The sequence below is a fragment of the Canis aureus genome, chromosome 31, assembly GCF_053574225.1.
Source record: "Canis aureus isolate CA01 chromosome 31, VMU_Caureus_v.1.0, whole genome shotgun sequence".
NCBI classification, from domain to species: domain Eukaryota; kingdom Metazoa; phylum Chordata; class Mammalia; order Carnivora; family Canidae; genus Canis; species Canis aureus.
The window spans coordinates 4,864,426-4,884,872 of record NC_135641.1 but is presented as its reverse complement, the minus strand read 5'-3'; the positions used below and the strand labels follow the sequence as shown (position 1 = coordinate 4,884,872).

Sequence of the window (20,447 nt, the reverse complement as noted above, 5' to 3'; positions counted from 1 at the left end):
GTCCTTTAGTGTAGCCGTCAGCCAGGAGTTCCCCCTCTTGTGTGGGGTGGGGGCGCGCTCTGGCAAGACAAGGAACGGGCTGTCCTGTTGGGCTGGTGGTGTCAGTGAGGGACCCACAGAGTTTCTAACTAAGACCAGCCCCCTCGAAAAGAAAAAGGCAGACAGGATAAGATTTGTATTGTTTAATTTATTTTGCAGACATGGGTTTTCTGCTGCTTTTTTCCTGGGCGTGCTTTGCCCTGGGTTTTCATTAGAGCATATGGTTTATGACATCCTCGTCTGTTTGCTACATCTGTGTCCTCTTAGTAGAAATAAAACTGACAATTTTTCTAAGAGTAAAAGCAGAGTAAAACTGATGAGACTAAATTCAGAGCCTCCCAATGCATTTAAAATTGTATTACTCTTTATGCCGTTATAATTCCAGTGAATTTATTTTAGGAAGGTACCAAAATGAAATGAAAGTAGACCAGAGGAACTGAATAGACATGAGAATTATTGATGTATCAGAGCTTTCAACTGATCAGGGGGCGGGGGTGCAGTTGAAGTTGAGACATGTTCAAAGCCTGACGGGTCATGTTAGCAGGCCTCTTAGGAGGACATGCACTGTGGCCCTTGTCATCCGAGGCGGCAACAAGGGAGCAGGTCGCAGTTACCATCAGGGGTGGAAAGAGCTTGCTCCTGGTTTTTGTCATCTCCATCTCCTCCTGTCCCGGCTATACTTTCCCAGGCAGCCGCTTAGGGTTCCTTCCTGTGATCTCACCTTGACCATGGAGCCTGGAATATAACAAGCAAACATTGGTTTGATTTCAGAGAGGCCGGAATGAAGGCCTGAGCAGTGGCACACTCTCGAAGTCGTCATCGTCGGGCATGCAAAGCTGTGGAGAGGAAGAAGGGGAGGAGGGGGCCGACGCCGTGCCTCTCCCCCCGCCCATGGCCATCCAGCAGCACAGCCTCCTCCAGCCGGATTCACAGGACGACAAGGTGAGGGGCCCGGGCCACTGCACCCCAGCCTCACGGCAGCAGCTGGTGGCTCCGGGGCTGTGAGCAGGCACCTGGAAAATGTGCTGCCTGTTTTCACCCAAAAGTATGAATAACAAAGTCAGTTCAGACCAGGCAGTAGGCCAACATGTGTAGTTTCTCATACATGTACACTTGTGTAAATACGTTCAGTGCATTTTTAATAATGCTTCAGTAACTGCTACTTTTAAAGTAATTTTATTTTCCGTTTACTGTACCACCCGGGGTCCCTGAGAGAAGAGTCCGAGAATCACACACAGTCTTGGTGATTGCACCCTTGCGTAGACATTGGGCCACCTTGCTCTCTGCTGGATGTTTTGGCACATGGCGCTGTTTTCAGATGGGACGTCCCTCTGTCCATCCTGCCTGACATTAGCGCTTAGGATCAACTAGGGTGTGATCAGCTTGGTTTTTTGTGTTTAGTTTTACCTAATCTCTAAAACTATTTTGTGCATCCCAGTTGTAGAACCCTCAACTGTCGTAAAGAAACATGCTAACTGGCTTGCACATCCTCTTGCCGTCTGGCCCAGTGTACTCCTCAAAACTGGCAGGTGTTGAAAACCGTGCTATGAAGTCATTACTAGAGGGTTTTTTTTGTTTGTTTCTGGCAGTAACTAAGCTTTCTGAATAAAAGATATTTTCATCGTTTTTGCCCATTCTTCCTCTTTTTCTTTCCCTGAGCCCCTCCTCGGTGCTCAGGATTACCTGTGCATTTGCTGGACTACCTGTGTTTCAAGGTCTGGACTCTGCCCTGGCCCAGTGACTGGCTTCTGGGAGGCCGAGGCAAACCACGCATTACTCTTAACATGGGCAGCCACATCCTGCCTCCTGGGAAGCTGCCCCTTGCCCCTTTGTGGCGCCGAGGGCAGTCAGGGCATTGCAGGGCTCGGCTCGCCTGAAAGACGTGGCTTGGCTTGGACTCTGGAGTTTGGGGGCATCTGAGGTGCAGGCCACGTGCTGTGGGAGCTGAGATGCGGGAACAGAGGACCTCACCCCCCGCGCAGAGCAGACTTGCCAAGAAATGGGCATGTGTCCTTTCTCAGACAGTTTCTAAACTGTTTTGTGGCATTCCAAGCTGTACCTTCCTTGAAAGCAGAAAATTGAAGCTTCTTAAATCTGGATAATTAGGCAGAGTGAGGTACTGGGCCTGGTTGACTTATTCCCCCAGTAAGAGTATTTTTCTCCATTTAAGGAGTAGATTGCGCTCTGTACTTTGGTGTGTTGAAATCATTTATTGGTTATTTGGTTATCGTGTTACCTCATTGGGTATTATCAGTAGCAGTTCTTCATTTACAAAAAATCTGTAGTGATATTCCCACAGAGTATATTATCTTGTGACTAATATTTTGTTTTGTTCTGTTTTCTCTTTTTGTAAACTTTCACTGCAGCATTATGTTGATTTGTGTTCTGTGTCTGTTTTGGCTCAGTTTCCTTACCTCTCCATTTGAATTTTTTACTTTGTTTTCTTCACCCCATACTCCAGATTTCATTAGACCAAACCAACATTGGTTTTGCAAATCACATACATGGATCCACACGTGTAAAAGCCTTGTTGTGAATGTATAAATCTGTATCTGTCTACTGTGAGAAATGCATCGTTAGGACAGCTAGCTGTGTGTCGCATGCATCTCTGCTGTCCCTAATATGACGCAAGGTTCATATTATGCCCCTCTTCTAGTTTCCAGTTAATTGATGGCACAAGTAATCTGCAAACACTGTGTTTGCTAATTACTGAAACTTGAATTCAGCAGCCCTTCCCTTAAATGCCTTTCCTGTCAACCCCTGTACACCCTGATTCTAGCCGTAAATGGCATCTCATAGCTTGTGAGGCCACAGATCTCCTGTACTCTGCACTAATCATTGGGGAAGTGGATGGCACAGAAAATGGTGAGCTTGTCCCCCCTCTTCCCTGTCTGGTCAGTGCACCCCCGGTTCCTTTCCTTTTCTTTCTAGTTTCTTTCTTTTAACCTCATAAACACAGGAGAGCCATTTTTAGTATCCTGTTTTGTTTCCTGATTATTTAGGGATTCACTCCTTAGATCCTAAGCCTTTTGTTCTCCCATTGATCAGATTCTGTACTTTCTCTCCTTAGCCACTAGCCTAGCCGGCAGTTGCAAAAGTTACAGTTAGCATCTTCCCGCGCCCAGTCACCTCTCTGAAAAACATGATTATGTTACATGACCGAGGATTAAATACAGACTTTGTCTGCTTTCTACATGTACCCCAGACAGGTTTTATTTAGTAATTAATGTCAGAATATTGTAAATTTAAAAGGATGACTTTAAATAAATGCAAACAAATACAAACTTGTGGTCTTGTCTGGAATTACTTTGAAAAAGAGATTGAGCTTGCAGGAGAATGTGTGGTCTATCCAATGACTAACATGAGGCCTTCCTCTCCCCCTTATCTCTCTCTCCACTGCTTCCACAGGCGTCTTCTCGGCTATTAGTTCGCCCCACCAGCTCTGAAACGCCAAGCGCAGCCGAGCTCGTGAGTGCAATTGAAGAACTCGTGAAAAGCAAGATGGTAAGGCTTTGCAGAGAAAGTCTTGAGGTTCGGGAGCCACCCCGAGGGCTGCTTACAGATGGATGTGCTCTAGTCTGCAGAATGTGCTTGTGGCAGGTGACACAGGTGGAGTCCCCGAGACCACCTGCACTGCTGACCAGCTGCACATTTGGGGGTACCCAGCATCACCCCTCAGGCTCACATGTGCCTGAAGGACCACAGAACTCAGAAAAGGCATTACACCTCTAGTTGTGGTTTATGCTGTGAAAGGACAGATGAAAATCAGCCAGGGAAGAGGTGCATGGGACGGGGCACAGGAGGGTTCCAGGTCCACGCTTCCAGTTGTCCTCTCCCAGGACGTGTAGTCATGCAGAGCACTGACTTCTGCTGACAATGATGTGTGACACCACAGTGCAGCACATATATAGAGCCTGGCCAACCAGGGACACTAACCTGAGCCTGGTATTCAGAGTTTTTATTTGAGCTCAGGCACATACACAAGATTGACCACTGGCATGGTTCCCCCACCCTTGTTTATGGCCCCTCCAGAAATCAAGATAGCACGTGGCCCAGAGGGTACCCCCCTGCCCCTGCTCCAGGAGTCTCACTATTGGCATAGACCATCTCTCTTAGCCCACAGCCCCTGGGTAAAAAGACATTCCTATAAGGCAGAGCATCCCAGGGGATTAGAGGTACCTTCCAAGGTTAATCAGTCCCCTGCACTTACACTAAATATAGGACAAGCACCGTCATAGCAAGTGTGGTCAATGCGGCCAGTAGCACACAAACATAGGTTGATAGTTCCTTTTGCTGTCTCTGAGATCTTTCATTTGGATTCACAATGTTTAAGACAGAAGAGCTTGCATTGTTATATAAGGGCTGTATTTTCTTAGTGACCTCTGTATTTCCATTTGGTCAGCATGGATTCATTTAAATAAAGCCCCAAAATCAGAATATTGATTTGAAGTTAGATAGGTGTGCATTGCTTCTAACTGATTCAAATCAATTAATTTCTGTGTTTCTTCAGTTTTCCTAACTATGAGATGTAACAACCATTAATGGTAACAACCTTTACATCGGTATACTCTACAACTCCATAAAGTTGCTTAACATCTTTGAAAAGTCACCCTTCTGAAAATAAAGTCCCCCAGCCTCTCTCACCAGTCCGTCTTCCATAAGTAACCACTCTGATCAGTTTGATATGCTTGCCTCCAGACGTTTTCTCTGCAGGTGCAAACATATATGGAGAGGGAGAGGGTGCTGGTGCATGCTCTGTTTTTCAAAATGGATTCATTCGGTTTTTAAGATTCTAAGACTTAATAGGAGCTTCTCACATCAGTATATAAGGTTTACCTCATTCTTTGTAATAGCTGCACAATATCGCATTGCATGGATGCAGTGATTTACTGAGGGCTTACTCGAAACCAAACCAGGCACTATTCTAAGCATATATGCTAACTTATTTGGAGCCCAATGAGGTAAATGCACATTACCATCATTTTATTTTTACAGGTGACAGAAATGAAGCCATAGAGTATAAAAACTTAACCAGCCAGTAAGGAGCAGAGACTTGAGTATACTATACAATTTATTTAAACAAATTCCTAATAATAATATATATGTGCATGTGTGTGTATAAAGTTGTTTTCAGTTTTGCACTATTGTAAACCTACCTATAGGGTAAATTGCCAGCACTGGAGTTGCCAGGTCAAAGAGCATACTTATTAAAGTTGGACACTTATCTTCCTTCCAGTGGGTATTAACTGGGCAACATTATATCATTCCATTTTTTCTACCCCTAGACAGGTTCTAATCAATTATCTGATCCTTTTTTTTTTAATCGTCTGATCATTCTAACCATCAGAGACTGCAAGAGAAACGGACAGCCTGCCTATGAGTAGTATTGATGCTGAGTGCACCAGACAAATTGGCATTGACCACATTTGCTATGAAACTAATGAAACTATGATTGACTCAGTCACATGGAAATTGTATCAGGAAAAATTTAGACTGTTTCACTCTGCCATAACTGGAATTTCTTCCCAGATAGACATGTTCTGGAAGTGACACGATGGGCTTGGAATTTAGACAGGAAGGTTGCTAGTACTTAGTAGAAAACCTAAGAACTTGATTCCAGTGGTGGAGAGTTTGAGATCCTTTCAGTTTGAACTGAGCTAGACCACATCCTGGCAGTCTCCTTGAGACAACTAGATTGATAGTCTAAATAAAGGGTTCTTAACTTGTACCCTGTGAGCTTTCAAACATCCTTAAACATTTTTAAAGCAATTATTTATATTCCTCAATTGTATGATCATTAAATTATTCTTGTCTAATAATTGAAATAGTTTTCCCAAGCAAGGTTATGAGGTGCTCTTAGCATCGTGGAAAAAGCATAGGTTTCAGAGTCAGATAGACACATATTCAATCGCTGCTGCTTAGGCTCAGGCTCAGCCTCTCCAAAGCTCTTGTTTTTCAGCCGTAAACTCAGTTTCCATGCTGTTTGCTTAGCTCCCAGTGAGGTTCTTTACATGTGGGCAGTCCTTAATGCCTGTCTTCAGTGTTGGGGGACCACATTCTATTCACAATGGACCCATCACATCTTCATTCTCTGCAGAATATAATCTAGATTCTGCTTTTTCTGGCTCAAGAGAAACATTGCTCCGTGTTGATTTCCTGTCACTAATCCTCTGATGTCAGAGGAGAACTGCTTTTCGTCAGTGAAAACTCTGAATCATTTTAATATCCTTTCACCTGTCCTTGACATGTGACCCTGAGTTACTCTGCACATTTGTCGTGTGCTGTAGATCCCTGGTCACCCACATTCATTTTCTTGTAGGTGACCTCTTGGGCTATAGGGCCTTCATGATAGAATTCAAACTCCGGACATAGTTGTACTTCAGAAGCCACGTACTAACTTACTGGCCTGGGAAGAAGTTGGTCAGCTATTACGTAGTATGATACTCAGGGAACTGAATCTCCTCACCCTAAAACCTGCAGAGTCCATGTGAAAAATACAGCCACCCCAGAAACTCTTTCCTGGGGTTCACTCCTCCCCCTTACCTCCACATCCCAGTCCAACCAGTATGGGAAACATAATGCATCTTTCCCAGCACTGGTAGTAGGGCAGTAGCAGCCCACAGCCACAGGGACCATTTAAACTTTCATTGGGATTTTCCCTTCTTCATTGATCTGCATATAAAGGGAGATGTGAGAAAATAAAAATAAATGAAATACACATTTACCTCAAGATACTAGAAAAAACAGAAATTAATGAATTGGGAAACAGAAAAACGGAATAATAAAATGAAAAATGTGTACTTTGATGAAGTAATAAACATCAGGTAACCTTCTCAAGGAAATAGGAAGCACAAATTCACAACGAATTATATTGGAGAGGCAAACTAAGGAAATTACAATAATTATAACACCTTTTGTTGAGCCCTTTGAAAGTAAATTGGAGAGCCTGGATGAAATGAGCAGTTTCCTAAGAAAATATAATTGACCAATAACTAACCTTAGAAGAGATATATTATCTGTGCATGCCTATCCTCATCCAAGGAATAGAAAGTTGACAAAAACCTGCCCACAGAACACCACCAAACCCAGAGAGCTTCACAAGTAATTCACCCGAATCTATGAGGTCCCAGGAATTCGGTTCCGTGTGGCCTTGTCCGGTAGAAGGCTTTCCACACTTGCACCGCCTGCACCCTCTGCAGCTGCCTGGCTGGATCCGTGCCTCGCACATCTGCCCTGTGTGGTGTGAACAGCCATCCCACCAGCCGAAGACCAGGGCTTCACTCACACCAGTGAAATCTACTGCTTGGCCTTCTCACTCACTGTTCTGTGTGAAGGGAACATCTGCAGACGTCCTCTTTATTTTTTTTCTTCTTTTTCACCACCGAAATGGACAGAACTGACTCTAATGAACATCAGCCGTTTCCTTGCAAATCGAGACAGCAGACAATGCAGAGTAGTCCCCTCCTTCAGACCCCGTCTCCCGTCGCAGAGCTCCTCGATCAGCGAGCACAAACGCAAGCCCTGTGGCTTCCTGCAAAGTGCTTGCTTCCAGTAAAGGTCAATAGTTATTTATTTCAAAGTAAGGGTGCTATTTTCTCATCAAACCCCGTTCCCTGACTCTTTTCTCACAGATAAGTGCAGTAGTTGGTATACTTCCACAGCTCCCTGGGTTTGGTGAACAGAAGTACATGCACAGGCTTTGTGTCCTCAGAGCTGTCAGCATTGATCTGTTTCTCTTAAGGGGCAAAACTGGACAAGCATTAGAAGTTTTGATTTGATGGGAAATATTAAGTGTTCCTACAGATTGTATTGACCTTTTTGTTTGAAGGTAAGTTAAAACACATTTTCCCAGTTCGGTAGATAAATACTTCAGGATCACCTCCATATATCCAGCTGGCTGCTTTGGAAATTTTTTTTTAAGATATCTATCTATCTATCTATCTATCTATCTATTTATTTATTTATTTATTTGAGACACAGAGATGAAGAGAGAGAGGCAGAGACACAGGCAGAGGGAGAAGCAGGCCCCATGCAGGAGCCTGATGTGGGACTCGATCCCGGGTCTCCAGGATCAGGTCCTGGGCTGAAGGCGGCACTAAACCGCTGAGCCACCCGGGCTGCCCTGGAAATTTTGAAGGAGCTATCACCCACACCTCTTGGAGCTTCGGGAATTCAGGTTAAGAAACACAGTTAATATGTACCAACTAGAAAGTAATCAGCACAAATCCTTGTCACATTAGTCCAGGGACAGAAGTCGATATTCAACCCAGATGCTTTGAACACCTGCAGGGCTTCATTCAAGGTTCTACAAGGACCACAACACTGGAAACAGTCATTCATGGACCCTGAAATCCAGTGGGGGAGAGAGAGGTCAGGATACGCCACTGGGGCAGCAGGACAGCTGCTTCCTATGGAAGAGAGGAAGGACGTCACAAGTATCCAGATATAGAGGCCCATTCAGCTGGACAGGCTGTGTGCACAGAAAGACAAGTCAGGGCTTCATGGATAATCAAGAAACAGTCTCCATGCCAAAATGTCTGTGTAGCCCACCAGCAAGGGACAGTGATGGTCAGCTTGAGAGAGGAGGTGCCACATGCTTCTGGAATCGTCTTGTCATTTGGCAGTACTATAACTGAAAAATGGCTACATGTGGCCCACCCGATACATCCAGAAATGGGTGCAGTGCTGGAATGTAAAGAAGCCAGTTACTTCTAATTATGTGGTAACCAGAAATAGAATATATTAATGCATATAAATTCACTGTCCTTTTTGTTCTAACTTAGCTCTTTTATCCAGCTTCTCTTGCTCATTATTTGTGTTAATAGTGGGAGTTTTTGATACGAAATACCGTGTAATCTCACAAACATAAATCTTTGGATTTTATAGTCAGGGCTCTGTCTTTTCGGACTTCATGACATTTCGTAATCCTAATCCAGCCTCTTGGACTGGAAGGGGGGGAACATGACTGGTGGTCTGGTTTTCTTTCAGGCCTTGGAGGACCGTCCCAGCTCACTCCTTGTTGACCAGGGAGACAGCAGCAGCCCCTCCTTCAACCCTTCAGACAACTCCCTCCTGTCCTCCTCCTCGCCCATTGACGAGATGGAAGAAAGGAAATCCAGCTCTTTAAAGAGACGGCAGTAAGAGATGTGTCTATGTCAGTGTTAGTCAGCTTTGCTCCTGTCTCTGTCACCTTCACAAATGTGACTGGGACCTATCTGTGGATCCATGCAACGTGGAGGTCCAGGGTCACTCCTGGAGTACTTGTCTGTGTGTGTGAGAATCTCTCAGAGCCTCATAAGGTGCAGGAAGCCATAGCTGCAGGGTTTTCTTTTTTAAGAGTTTGGAAAACATTATATTATTGATGTTTTTTTAATAAGGTCAGCGCCCAACGTGGGGCTGAAACTCCTAACCCCAAGATCAAGAGTTGCCTGCTGCCCTGAACCAGCCACATGCCCCTTCATAGCTGCAGTTTTTGTTATTTGTATGTTATACTTTATCTATAAATAAAAATGATACAAGAGTATCTTCTGTCCCTTCCAGTGAGAAATCCTTGTGCTTTCTGTTGTATACATACTTGTGAAGGAAAGAAAGCAACATAAAATCAAATACAGGCCCAAAAACATGAATATTTTTTGAATATATCTTAGTGGTAGTGTTTCTCAGTTCCAGTAAAGCCACTTAGAGTGAAAAAGAGAGTCCTGAAAAATATTACAGGTTTATACTTGCCTTTGGAGAAGAGGAAATGCTGCATGAGGGCAGCGACTCGGTTTTATTGCTTACTGTCTCCCAGCACTCTGGACCCTAGAGTGGTGGCAGGCTCACAGGAGATGCCCAGTCGGTGCTGGTTGATGGAACGGATGAACAGACCTATTCAGGCCAGCTGAGGTGGTTTGCTCTTCTCATCAGCTAATTATATTATGAGAGAGGCCTTGCAAACAGTTATGAGCCTTCAGAAACACTTTTGGATGAGTGATCAGACCAAAAGCTTTAAATATCTGAGTTAAAATTTCTTCTATATCCAGTGAAGCTTAAATGACGTAATCATTAAAAAAAAAAAAGTTTTCAATTAGCAATAATCGCGCCTCGGATAAACCTCATTGGCTATGATACTGCCACTGCGCAAAGCTCATTTAAAAAAAAAAAAAAAAAAAAAAAAACTTGGTTCCTTTAATGTCGTGCCTTTATAGCAAAGTTCTGTCTAAGCTGCTCTTGATTGTCCATATGTAATCAGAGTCCACAGCTCTTGTGGGTTACCTACATGAACCTGTAAGGGATTTGGGACACCCAGGAGTTGGGAGTCCCAACTGTGCAAGTTTGATATAATACAATACAGTCCCAGTGGGAATCTGACCTGACAATAGCAAAGTGCTAAAGTATTCTTTTAGAAAATGAAGAGAGTTTGGATTGTAAACACTTGTTTTTCTCTCTCTTTCAGCTATGTTTTGCAAGAACTAGTGGAGACAGAACGTGACTATGTGCGAGACCTCGGCTATGTAGTTGAGGTATATGTTTTCAGAGATTTAATAACATATCAGCCCGAAGAGTTGTCAAGGGAGTATCATGTTTGACAGTTTAACACTGATGCCTTCTCAAAAGCTTTAAAAAATTTTTGACACCTCCCCCTACCACCACCAAAAGAAAAGAAAGCTAAGTTTCAGAAAATAAAATTTAGCCAATTATCTTCATCCATGTTCACTTTTAAATGCTTTTTCACATAGTACATCTTTAACATAATCACTTTTTTTTTACAGTTACATTTTTAAATTATTATATCCAACCATTGTATTTATTACATGAGAATCTTGCCTTTGATTGTTTACACATGTTGAATATCATCACGGAAATGAGAACATCATTGGTTGAAAAAGTCAGTATAGCCAGCTATGGCTTCAGTCCCAACCTGAATCCTCCTGAGTGCAGACTCTGTCTGTGGCTACAGCAGACCATTGGCTTATATTTTTCACAGAGCAGGTACATCACCAATTTCATGGTCCGGAAGTCGTTACACGCAGTGTAGCCAAAACAGAACCACTGCGTTTCATACCGCACCAGGGGCCATCTCCAGGCGTGTCCCTGGCATTAAACTTCAGGGCATGATCCTATTTATAAACTCAACTCATCAAAAAGTTATTTTCATAGTATGGGGTTTTACCACTTATCCTTTTGGCATCACAGATTTATCTAGGCCAATACTTGTGGGGTATTCGTTCCCCTAAAAGTAACAGCTTTTACAGCTAATTGTGTAACAAATGATTTCTCATGCTTGATGCATCTGCAATTTAAGTAATTTGTTTTTTTGTTTTTTTTTTCTTTTGTATATTTTTTTATCGGAATTCGATTTGCCAGCATATACTATAACACCCAGTGCCAATTTAAGTAATTTCAATTACTTGAGAGATATATGTACATGCTGAATCCTACTCAAGTTCAGTAGAAGTCACAAATGACATTTTAACAACATATTTAATCAACTATTGATAAAAAATCAATTTATGAAAAGAATATTCTTAAATTCTTATTTAGGAGATTATGTAAATAATCCAAAAACAAAAAGGAAATTTGTTTATATTATGCTAGGAACAGAGAAAATATAATTTTAGCCAAATATTTAATGCTTACAAAAGCTGATAAGATGATTTGTCTTATGAAACCCTTTACGTTTGAATGTCTTTGGGTCTGTGATGCTACACAGTTCAGGGAGAGAAAATCACAGCAGTGTGTGTGTGTCAGTACATTTCAAGTGCCAGGGCAAGACAATTCTCATACAGGGTTATTTGTTTTTGAATAAACAATGGGTTATGAGGCAGTGCCTATATGTGTTCTTTATGACTGTTAATGCATATATCATTATTCAATCCAGATATGTTCAGTGAAGCAAACTTATTTTTAAATATTCAATTATAGGGCTACATGGCTCTCATGAAAGAAGATGGTGTTCCTGATGACATGAAAGGAAAGGACAAAATTGTATTTGGCAACATCCATCAGATTTATGACTGGCACAGAGAGTACGTACAATATATGCGGTGCTTAATGGTGTACACAGCATTATCACTCGCTAAACTGCATCATGTCAGGCAAATGGTAAAGGATATGCAGTGGTTCATCTCCTTTTATTACCTCTGTAGTGTCCTGGAGGTAGCCACTGAGGAAGTATTGAGGGTGCGCCCAGGTGACACAGTTGGTTAAGTGTACAACTCTTGATCCCAGCTCAGGTCATGATCTCAGGGTCATGGGATCAAGCCCCATGTTGGGCTCTGCATTCAGCGGGGGTGGGGGGAGGCTCTGCTCAAGATTCTCTCTCTCCCCCTGCCCCCCTCACCCCACTCACCCCACTCATGTGCTCTCCCTAAAATAAATAAATCTTTAGAGAAAAGAGGTAAATTTTGATACGCCAAGGAGTTTTGTGGTAGCATATCACGGCAGAGGGAAAAGTCCCTTCTGCCTGCTGGTGCATCCAGGAAGCCCCCATGGAGGTGGCAAGCCTGACTGCCTGGGTTCAGACCCAGTCCTGGCCTTGATCCCCTTGCTTCCCTCCCCTGTCTCTCCATTGTCCATCTATACAACATGGGTCAGAGTTTTAGCCACCCACCTCATGTGGTTTTAGTGAAGAGAGACTGAGTTGATTCATCCAAAGCACTTAGAACATCGTCTATGTAAAGTAAGCCTCAATAAATGTTTCTAATTAGAATTGCAGCCACCTCTTGAGTAAATACAAATTACTATTACAGAGTTTTGAAGATACTGTTTTTTCTAACAATTTTAGTGGAGAAAGTAGCCATGACTACACATGAAAATCAAATTTGATCCCAGCACCTTGTCACACCCATCCTAACCGGAGGAGATCCACGTCACTGGTGCTGGTGCTACAGCACATCTGCCCCTTCAGGTCACATTACTCCTAATTGTAAAAATCCATAATCATCTGCGGATTGATTAGTGCCAGCCATTGATAGCATTGTGGAGTGTTCAGCTGCACTGTTCTGCTGCCCTGATCTGGATGGGCTGCCTGCTTTCCTGTCTTTATGTGCATCACTGTCCCTTGGCCAAGAGCGTGCTCCTATCACCTTCAAAGCCCAGGTCAAATGATCACTCCCCATTAGACCTCGTCACTCCAATCAGATGTGCTCCCTCCTCGCAGATAGCATACGTAAACATGGTTTTGAAACTATAAAATACTGTGCAGATATACGGTAGGGTTTTCATGGTGTGCACATCAGGTAGTGTTTTTTTATTATTTCTAAATTTATCCGTCCTGATAGAACATAAAACTCTTGAACCCAGGTACAGGGTCATCACATTCTTATCCTCCTTAATGTCTAATTCAGTTGGACTCGTAGATAAATGAGTAGTCAACTTCAGACACAGCATAACTGATAGTTCTATTGCCTGTAGGCTTCCCAAGAATCTACAGTGAACCTAGTTTTAGAAAGGGGTATTTGGTGCTGCTATATAGTCCTGCCACCCCTGAGTCTGCTGGTGATGCCGTAGTGGGAAAGAGAAAACACAGTGCTCCTCGGATGGCCAGACAGAGAAGGTGTGCCTGGGGGTGGGGCCCGCCACAGTGTGTGCAGAGCTGTAATAAAACCCCAAGTGCTAGAAAATTCAACATAGCATTAATGGATATGCTGGTTTGTGGGTTAACAAAATACCAGACACCACTTTGAACAAAAGCTAGCCCAACTAACGTAGAGATCAGCATAGGTAAGTGATAGCTAAGGCAGGCATGCATCTTTGAGCCCGCAGCCCTTGTGTTGCTGTGGTTATACCCGATTTCTGTCTCAATGGGAGCTGATATGCATAACCTAGAGGTTACCTTGGATAATAGTTGGGAAAATGTTATAAAAATAGCACAGGTAACATATTCAGTATTTTATATCAATTATTATCCAATTTGAGGCTCTTAAAAATTATCATAAAGTATACATGAAACTCAAGTTTCCAGAAATAAAAATGATCAATCTTATTGAAACTTTTCTTTTTTTTTCTGTATTCAGCCATGATATGTTTGTTATTGCTTTCATCCCTAAGAAAGATGAGACAAAAAAAAAAGAAAGAAAGAAAGAAAGAAAGAAAGAAAGAAAGAGAGAGAGAGAGAGAGAGAGAGAGAAAGAAAGAAAGAAAGAAAGAAAGAAAGAAAGAAAGAAAGAAAGAAAGAAAGAAAGAAAGATGAGACAAAAAGGGTTAATTGCCGGAGAGAAGGAAAGGTTGCGGCCATTCAAGGGCTGCTCTCATCCACCTTGTCTTTTTCACCTGTGTATCTCTCTTGGTCCCTGTCCTAACAAAATGTTTTCTGTGCACATCGTATTTGTTAATTATATACTTGACACTTTCCAATTGCTCATGTCACAACAGATTATTTTTACTAAAATCAGTAAGGCCAAATTGGAAATAGCTCTAATATTTCTCTTCTCATTTCAGCTTTTTTTTAGGAGAGTTGGAGAAGTGCCTTGAAGATCCAGAAAAACTAGGATCCCTTTTTGTTAAACACGTCAGTACAATAACGTTATTTATATTCTGTTCTGATATTGTCATGTTTAGTGACTAGTCTTTCAGATTAAAGGAGAACTCACTGGTAGTTTACAAAAGCACTTGTGTTATGAATCAAACCAAACCATGCAGTCAGCGAATTGGAATTAAACCCCACTCTTGCACATGAATGATTGCTTTCCTGGTCACCTAGCCCCACCCAGCTGTCGAGCTCAGCGCAGTACAGAGTGGTCAGAAGGAGACCAGAGGCAGATTTGAAGCAGGAACATTTGGAAATATCTGTGGGCAAACAAATGTTTAGTGAAAATGGTGATGTGTACCTCAGCATGCAATAGGTTTAACATAGTAGCCAAATACGTGTGTATATCTGAAATAAATGTGTTAACATTAAAGGTTTTTTTTTGGGGGGGGGAGAATTTCCATATTTTTAAAAGACTAGTGATGAGAGTTCTTGTATTTTTGCAAATCTCTTTAATGTCTGCCTTAATAGAAGACAGATGGATTATATCTGCTTCTGCACTCATTCTACTGTGGAATGTTGTTTTGGTTAAAATATATATTTTTTAAAAATTTGCATCCTCTTACAGATATAGAGTTGGCAAGGATCAATATTTTAATACTCTTTTCAGATAATTATGGGTAGTTTTCTGAGATACCACACCAAAATTCAACCACATGATAATATCTTAAAAGTTAGCTGCCACATGGAATCTGGAAAACCCTTAGTGGGCTTCTAAGCCTTGCTGTTTCACTAGAAGTATTGAAGTGCTTCTCACCTCCAGACTTTCACCCATGCACCAGCTGTGAAATCGTGCATCGGTCAGTTGAAAATACTGGTTCACCAATTTAGATCTTCCAGATATGGAGGTGTTTTGTTATACAGTGTCAAAAAGTCAGATTTGTTAATATCTTTAGACCAGTCTTTAGGTATTGTCAAGTTCACAGTGACAGATAACATGTTTTCCAAAATTCTAATCTTTGCCTTGAAACTCAGAGTTTCATAATTAACAGTTGTTGCCAGTTTACCTTGAAATGACAGACATTGTTCATATTCAAGAAGATGTCTGTCAGATACCCAAGTATAAGTAATTGCAATTTGTGTCTATCCTTCTTTCAAGTAAAAACAGTAGTCTGCAACAACCAGCAGTTGGTTTAGCCCACAGCTCAGCCTCACTGAGTGCTTCTGCTCGAAACAAAGATCATATGCAACAGGAGTGTTAGGAGGACCTCTGTTTTTGTCACAAGAATATTAAAAAAGATCTATACTCCTGGTTGAATGTTAGTAAGATGGATTTTTATTACTACATCCAGGACATTCTGAGGTGAAGCTGGCAAGTCTTCTGCAGGTGTGCAGGGGTGAATATTTGCCCAGGTGCCAGCTATTTTTCACATCTTTGAGATGGTAGCACAAAGAAAGGGGCAAATTAGATCTTAGTATTAGTTTGAAAATAGTTTTGACCAACTGGATCAAAGGCCATGGGGACCCCCTCAGGGGTGTGCACACCACACTTTGAGGATCAACAGGATTAAGAGGTGGCTCACTGTGTACTCCTTCCCCTACCTTCAGCATTTGAGCTTAAAGAGCTTTTTCTTCCCTACTAAAAGCAGCTGGGCTTCCTAGACCACTGGGACATTTGCAGGGATGGCAGTAATTCTCCGTTTAATTCGAAGAACCATGTCCTCTCACTACCCCTGGTGTTGGCCGGGTGAAGTGAGGCCTTTGAAAGACCTGAGGGGGTGAGGAGGAAGGACTGCTTTTGGAGCTACAGAGCAGCATTCTGACCTAGTCATGCATCTGGAATGTGCTCCCACAGGCCTAAACCACAATTTTGTTCTAAGAAAATTTCCTTCATGAATGTGCTGAAATGTGCATGTGCTCTTATATTGTTTCACTAGAAGCATTGTTTCACTAAAAGCATTCATTTTACTTCTGATTGTTTTAATCTGTTTGCCTTTTCTGTTCCTAGGAAAGAAGGTTGCACATGTACGTAGTTTATTGTCAAAATAAACCAAAGTCTGAGCACATTGTCTCAGAATACATTGATACCTTTTTTGAGGTAAGACCCAAAATAGAAACAAAGTATTTCTGAATCTTTTGTTACAGTCCATGTCCAAAAATTAAAATAACATGTTTCCCAGGAACTAAGCAATCCTTTCCTATAAATCAGAGAAATGAGTATGAATTCAATCTATGATTGTGTATCCCTTAACTTTCAGAAGACTGGAGTCATTGTTAAAATAAGGGCTTTTTATTCAAACAGTTTTGAACTCAAGGTTCTTTACAGATTCAGAACAACTCATGATCTAAACTCTCAGCCTAAAAATAAAGCATGTGTTTAGATGAATAAAAGAAAGCAATTGAAAGAGTCTTTAAACAAGCAAAAAAAAAAAAAAAAAAAAAAAAAGGCTATTTTGAAAACTGCCCCAAAGGGTTGAAGAGGCCATTCTGAGAAATTGGGGATCCCTGGCTGGTTATTGTGCAGCAAGGCCTCTCTCCCCACCCCCACACCTTTCCTGCAAGGTAGTTAGCCTTTCTTTTTTTTTTTTTTTTTTTTTTTTATCTTAAAGATTTTATTTATTCATGATAGACACACACAGAGAGAGAGAGAGAGAGGCAGAGACACAGGCAGAGGGAGAAGCAGGCTCCATGCAGGGAGCCTGACATGGGACTCGATCCCAGGACTCCAGGATCACACCCTGGGCTGAAGACAGGTGCTGAACCACTGAGCCACACAGGAATCCCCATAGTTAGACGTTCTGACAGTTACAGGAAGGAAGCAATGGTCCTTTGAAAGACCGCACCTAGGATCTTTTTTTTTTTTTTTTTTCCTCCTTTAAACCCATAGGACTTAAAGCAGCGTCTGGGCCACAGGTTGCAGCTCACAGATCTGTTGATCAAACCAGTGCAGCGGATTATGAAGTACCAGCTGCTCCTGAAGGTGAGGCTGTGGTGGGTGCACTCTGGCTTTGGGAGTTCAGTGGGAAGACCCAAAAGAGGAGGGGAAGGATGGGTTGGGCAGGTGACTGGACTCTTTCCTTTAAAAAAATCAAAAACAGTCTTCTCACTGCTGATTTTAAATATTTCAGAGTAAATTTCTTAAAACCTAATAAGGCATCTTACACAGTTCCCTTGATTTTTTTCATTTGCATCAAGTTCTGAATCAAAATGTCACTTGAAGTGAGCTTTTTGCCCCACCACAGATCTTTGAAAGCTAATGATTTTTCCTCGGCTCTGTTGACCTTGTAAGTTTTCTCATCTTCCTAGGGCCCTGGGTAAAATTAAAATTTCAGTCCCTGCCTGTTGCTTTTTGTTGGCCCTGCTGACAGAGCTCAGAAGCCCTCAATTGGTTTAAATTCCAAAGCACAATTAAAGGCAAAGCCACACAGTTTTCCATGATGAAAGTGAATGTAGATATATAGAGAGATTGCTTCAGTTATAAAATTAAAAAGCTGAGTATGCACAGAGACCAGAGCTGTCTTGGAGTCAAAGAGGAGCCAATACCTGCTTAGATTTGGTAACGTTGCTCTGCTACAGCTCAAAATCCTCATAAGGGTATATTTTTTTCATGTTACTGGGAGAAAGCAATGAGAACATGCAGCTAAGATGCTTGGCCTGGTGCCTGGCACATCAAGAATGAACAATAAGGTTAGCGGCTGTTGTGATCATCACCCTTACCATGTCCTCTCAATGCTCCTTGCAGGACTTCCTCAAGTATTCCAAAAAAGCTAGCCTGGATACATCAGAATTAGAGGTACATCCCCCCACTGGACCTGCCCTGTTCTCCCCTGGCCCCTCACTTAAACCCCCTGTGTCTCCAGCATGTCCTGAGCAGCCTGCCCCCTGGAGGAGCCTGTCCCTGGGAAGGGTCTCTCCTTCCTGGATGTGCCCTCTGCTTCCTGGGGGGCAGGAAGGAGGGAACCGGACTTGGGGGTGAAGCTGAGGGGGAGCTGACCGCTGGCTCTGCTTTCTCTCCCACCCGCAGAGAGCTGTGGAAGTCATGTGCATAGTCCCCAAGCGGTGCAACGACATGATGAACGTGGGGCGGCTGCAAGGATTTGATGTAATGCGGCTGCTCTTTACACTCGCTCCTCTGGCTTCTATCATTTCATTTGGTCTTAGATTATTTATCTCCACACGTAGAAAGTTGATCCCTTTTGCCTGTTTTTCTGTCTCCTCTCACTGTACTTGAACCTGATTGATACTTTCAACTTTTTTTGGTGCATTTGATTTGCTCTTTGAGGACCTTCCTCTGCTCTCAGCCCAGCGCCTGATGGCTGAAGTAGGCAGGATTCTGCTTTGTCTTGTGGGCCCTCTGCTGCTGCAACGGCAGTTTCCTTCCCTGGCAAGTGGTGGAAAGCAAGGGGCCTCGCCCATCTCCATCATCCCTGGGAGCCTGGCTGCAGGCACACTGTGTTCATTATTAGTCTAACAAACTTTTCTGTGAGTTGCCAGGCTCTTCATACTACACATTGCATCTTAGCATCTTAGTATACGTGCTGCTGAAGCGAGCACGACCTCTTAGCGTCTTAAAGATACTCAGAATATTTCCAAATTCAACTACCGAGTAACGAAAGGGGACAAAGTTTTGCTTTCCTTGCCTTCTGTTTTTCTAGAGAATTAGGATGTAAAGTTCTGGTGCTGTGGTTCTCAAGAAAGCACATACAGACTCTCCTGGAGGGTTCCTGAGGACACAGGCCCCTGTGGATTTCTAGTGGGTCCTGCCAGGGTGCCCATGCTGCTGGGCCCCAGGAGCCACACCTGGAGAACCTGTTCCGGTGTGAGCTGTCCACTTTCAACCCACTTTGTCTTTGATTGTAGCCGAGGCCAGAGACTTACACAGAGTTTGGCTAGAATGTCATCTAGATGATTATTCCATTCAAAGCTAAGAACTCATTACAAACAAATTTTTAAGCTCTGTAAATTAATAGAAGAAAAACACATTTTGTGGGAACAAAAAAGAAAACAGAACTTCAGATATCTTGACTTAGAATGAAATGTTCTCTCCTTTTCCTTTGCCCCTCCTTTTTAGGGTAAAATTGTTGCCCAGGGCAAGCTACTCTTGCAGGACACATTCTTGGTCACAGACCAGGACTCGGGACTTCTGCCTCGCTGTAAAGAGAGGCGAGTTTTCCTCTTTGAGCAAATCGTCATTTTCAGTGAACCACTTGATAAAAAAAAGGGCTTCTCGATGCCAGGATTCCTGTTTAAGAACAGTATCAAGGTAATGTACCCATCATGCTCATAAACTGTTTCCTTTTCAGGATGATGTGTCCTGACCCTTTGTTTATGAAATATTTTAAAAAGGTCTTAAGACATCTTAGAACTTTTAAAAGTTCACTCCATCCCTCTACTCTCGGCATCCTGAAGTGGCTGAGGTCTGGCACACATCTCTGCGTGACCATAGCCATCCTGACTGTGATGAGAAGACTGTCGTGGCTAGATGTCGTATGCCACCTTCCCTAGGAAACACGTACAGCTGAGGTTGACAGACACAGATTTGGAGCATCATTCTGAGACCAGAGCAGAAAGCTTCCCCTGTGTCTTATTCTTCTCCCCAATCTCTGAGGCCATGCTGAGTGCTCAGTGCTAGGTGTGGGCCGTGGAGGCACACAAGGCAGGCAGTCCATTCCCTGGAAGAGCTTGTTCTCTGATAGAAGAGAAACAAGTAAACAGACAAAATAATTGCCAATGGCCTCAGTCCTGTAACTGGGACAAACCAAGGGCCAGATAGAAAAAAAGCAGAGGCGGGGCTGGAGGTCCTAGCAGACGGGCCCTGGGAGAGGCAGCCTGCCCACCCCCCTCTCCACCTCTGCTCATCCCACCTCTGCAGCTGTGTAGGCCCTGAGCTCAGAAGGGAGATGTGCTTCCCTGTGTTAGGGCCCCTACCCTGGACTGCTAGGCTCCTGTCAGGGACAGG

The 20,447-nt window shown here is 42.9% G+C and overlaps 1 protein-coding gene and 1 non-coding gene across 5 annotated transcripts in view; one reads left to right on the top strand and one right to left on the bottom strand.

Moving 5' to 3' along the window:
• Nucleotides 1-20,447, top strand: part of TRIO (trio Rho guanine nucleotide exchange factor) — a 354,258-nt gene that overhangs the window by 313,118 nt on the left and 20,693 nt on the right. For all 4 annotated transcript variants that reach the window (XM_077879549.1, XM_077879552.1, XM_077879550.1 and 1 more), the window contains exons 36-46: nt 811-981; nt 3,448-3,543; nt 9,028-9,176; nt 10,475-10,541; nt 11,944-12,047; nt 14,461-14,530; nt 16,497-16,586; nt 17,376-17,468; nt 18,231-18,281; nt 18,513-18,590; nt 19,560-19,751. In XM_077879549.1, the coding sequence (XP_077735675.1) occupies nt 811-981; nt 3,448-3,543; nt 9,028-9,176; nt 10,475-10,541; nt 11,944-12,047; nt 14,461-14,530; nt 16,497-16,586; nt 17,376-17,468; nt 18,231-18,281; nt 18,513-18,590; nt 19,560-19,751 (1,161 nt within the window). The remainder of the gene's footprint in view (nt 1-810; nt 982-3,447; nt 3,544-9,027; nt 9,177-10,474; nt 10,542-11,943; nt 12,048-14,460; nt 14,531-16,496; nt 16,587-17,375; nt 17,469-18,230; nt 18,282-18,512; nt 18,591-19,559; nt 19,752-20,447) is intronic.
• Nucleotides 10,027-10,166, bottom strand: LOC144302766 (U4 spliceosomal RNA). The gene has a single exon (XR_013369822.1). It is a non-coding gene; the product is annotated as a U4 spliceosomal RNA (small nuclear RNA).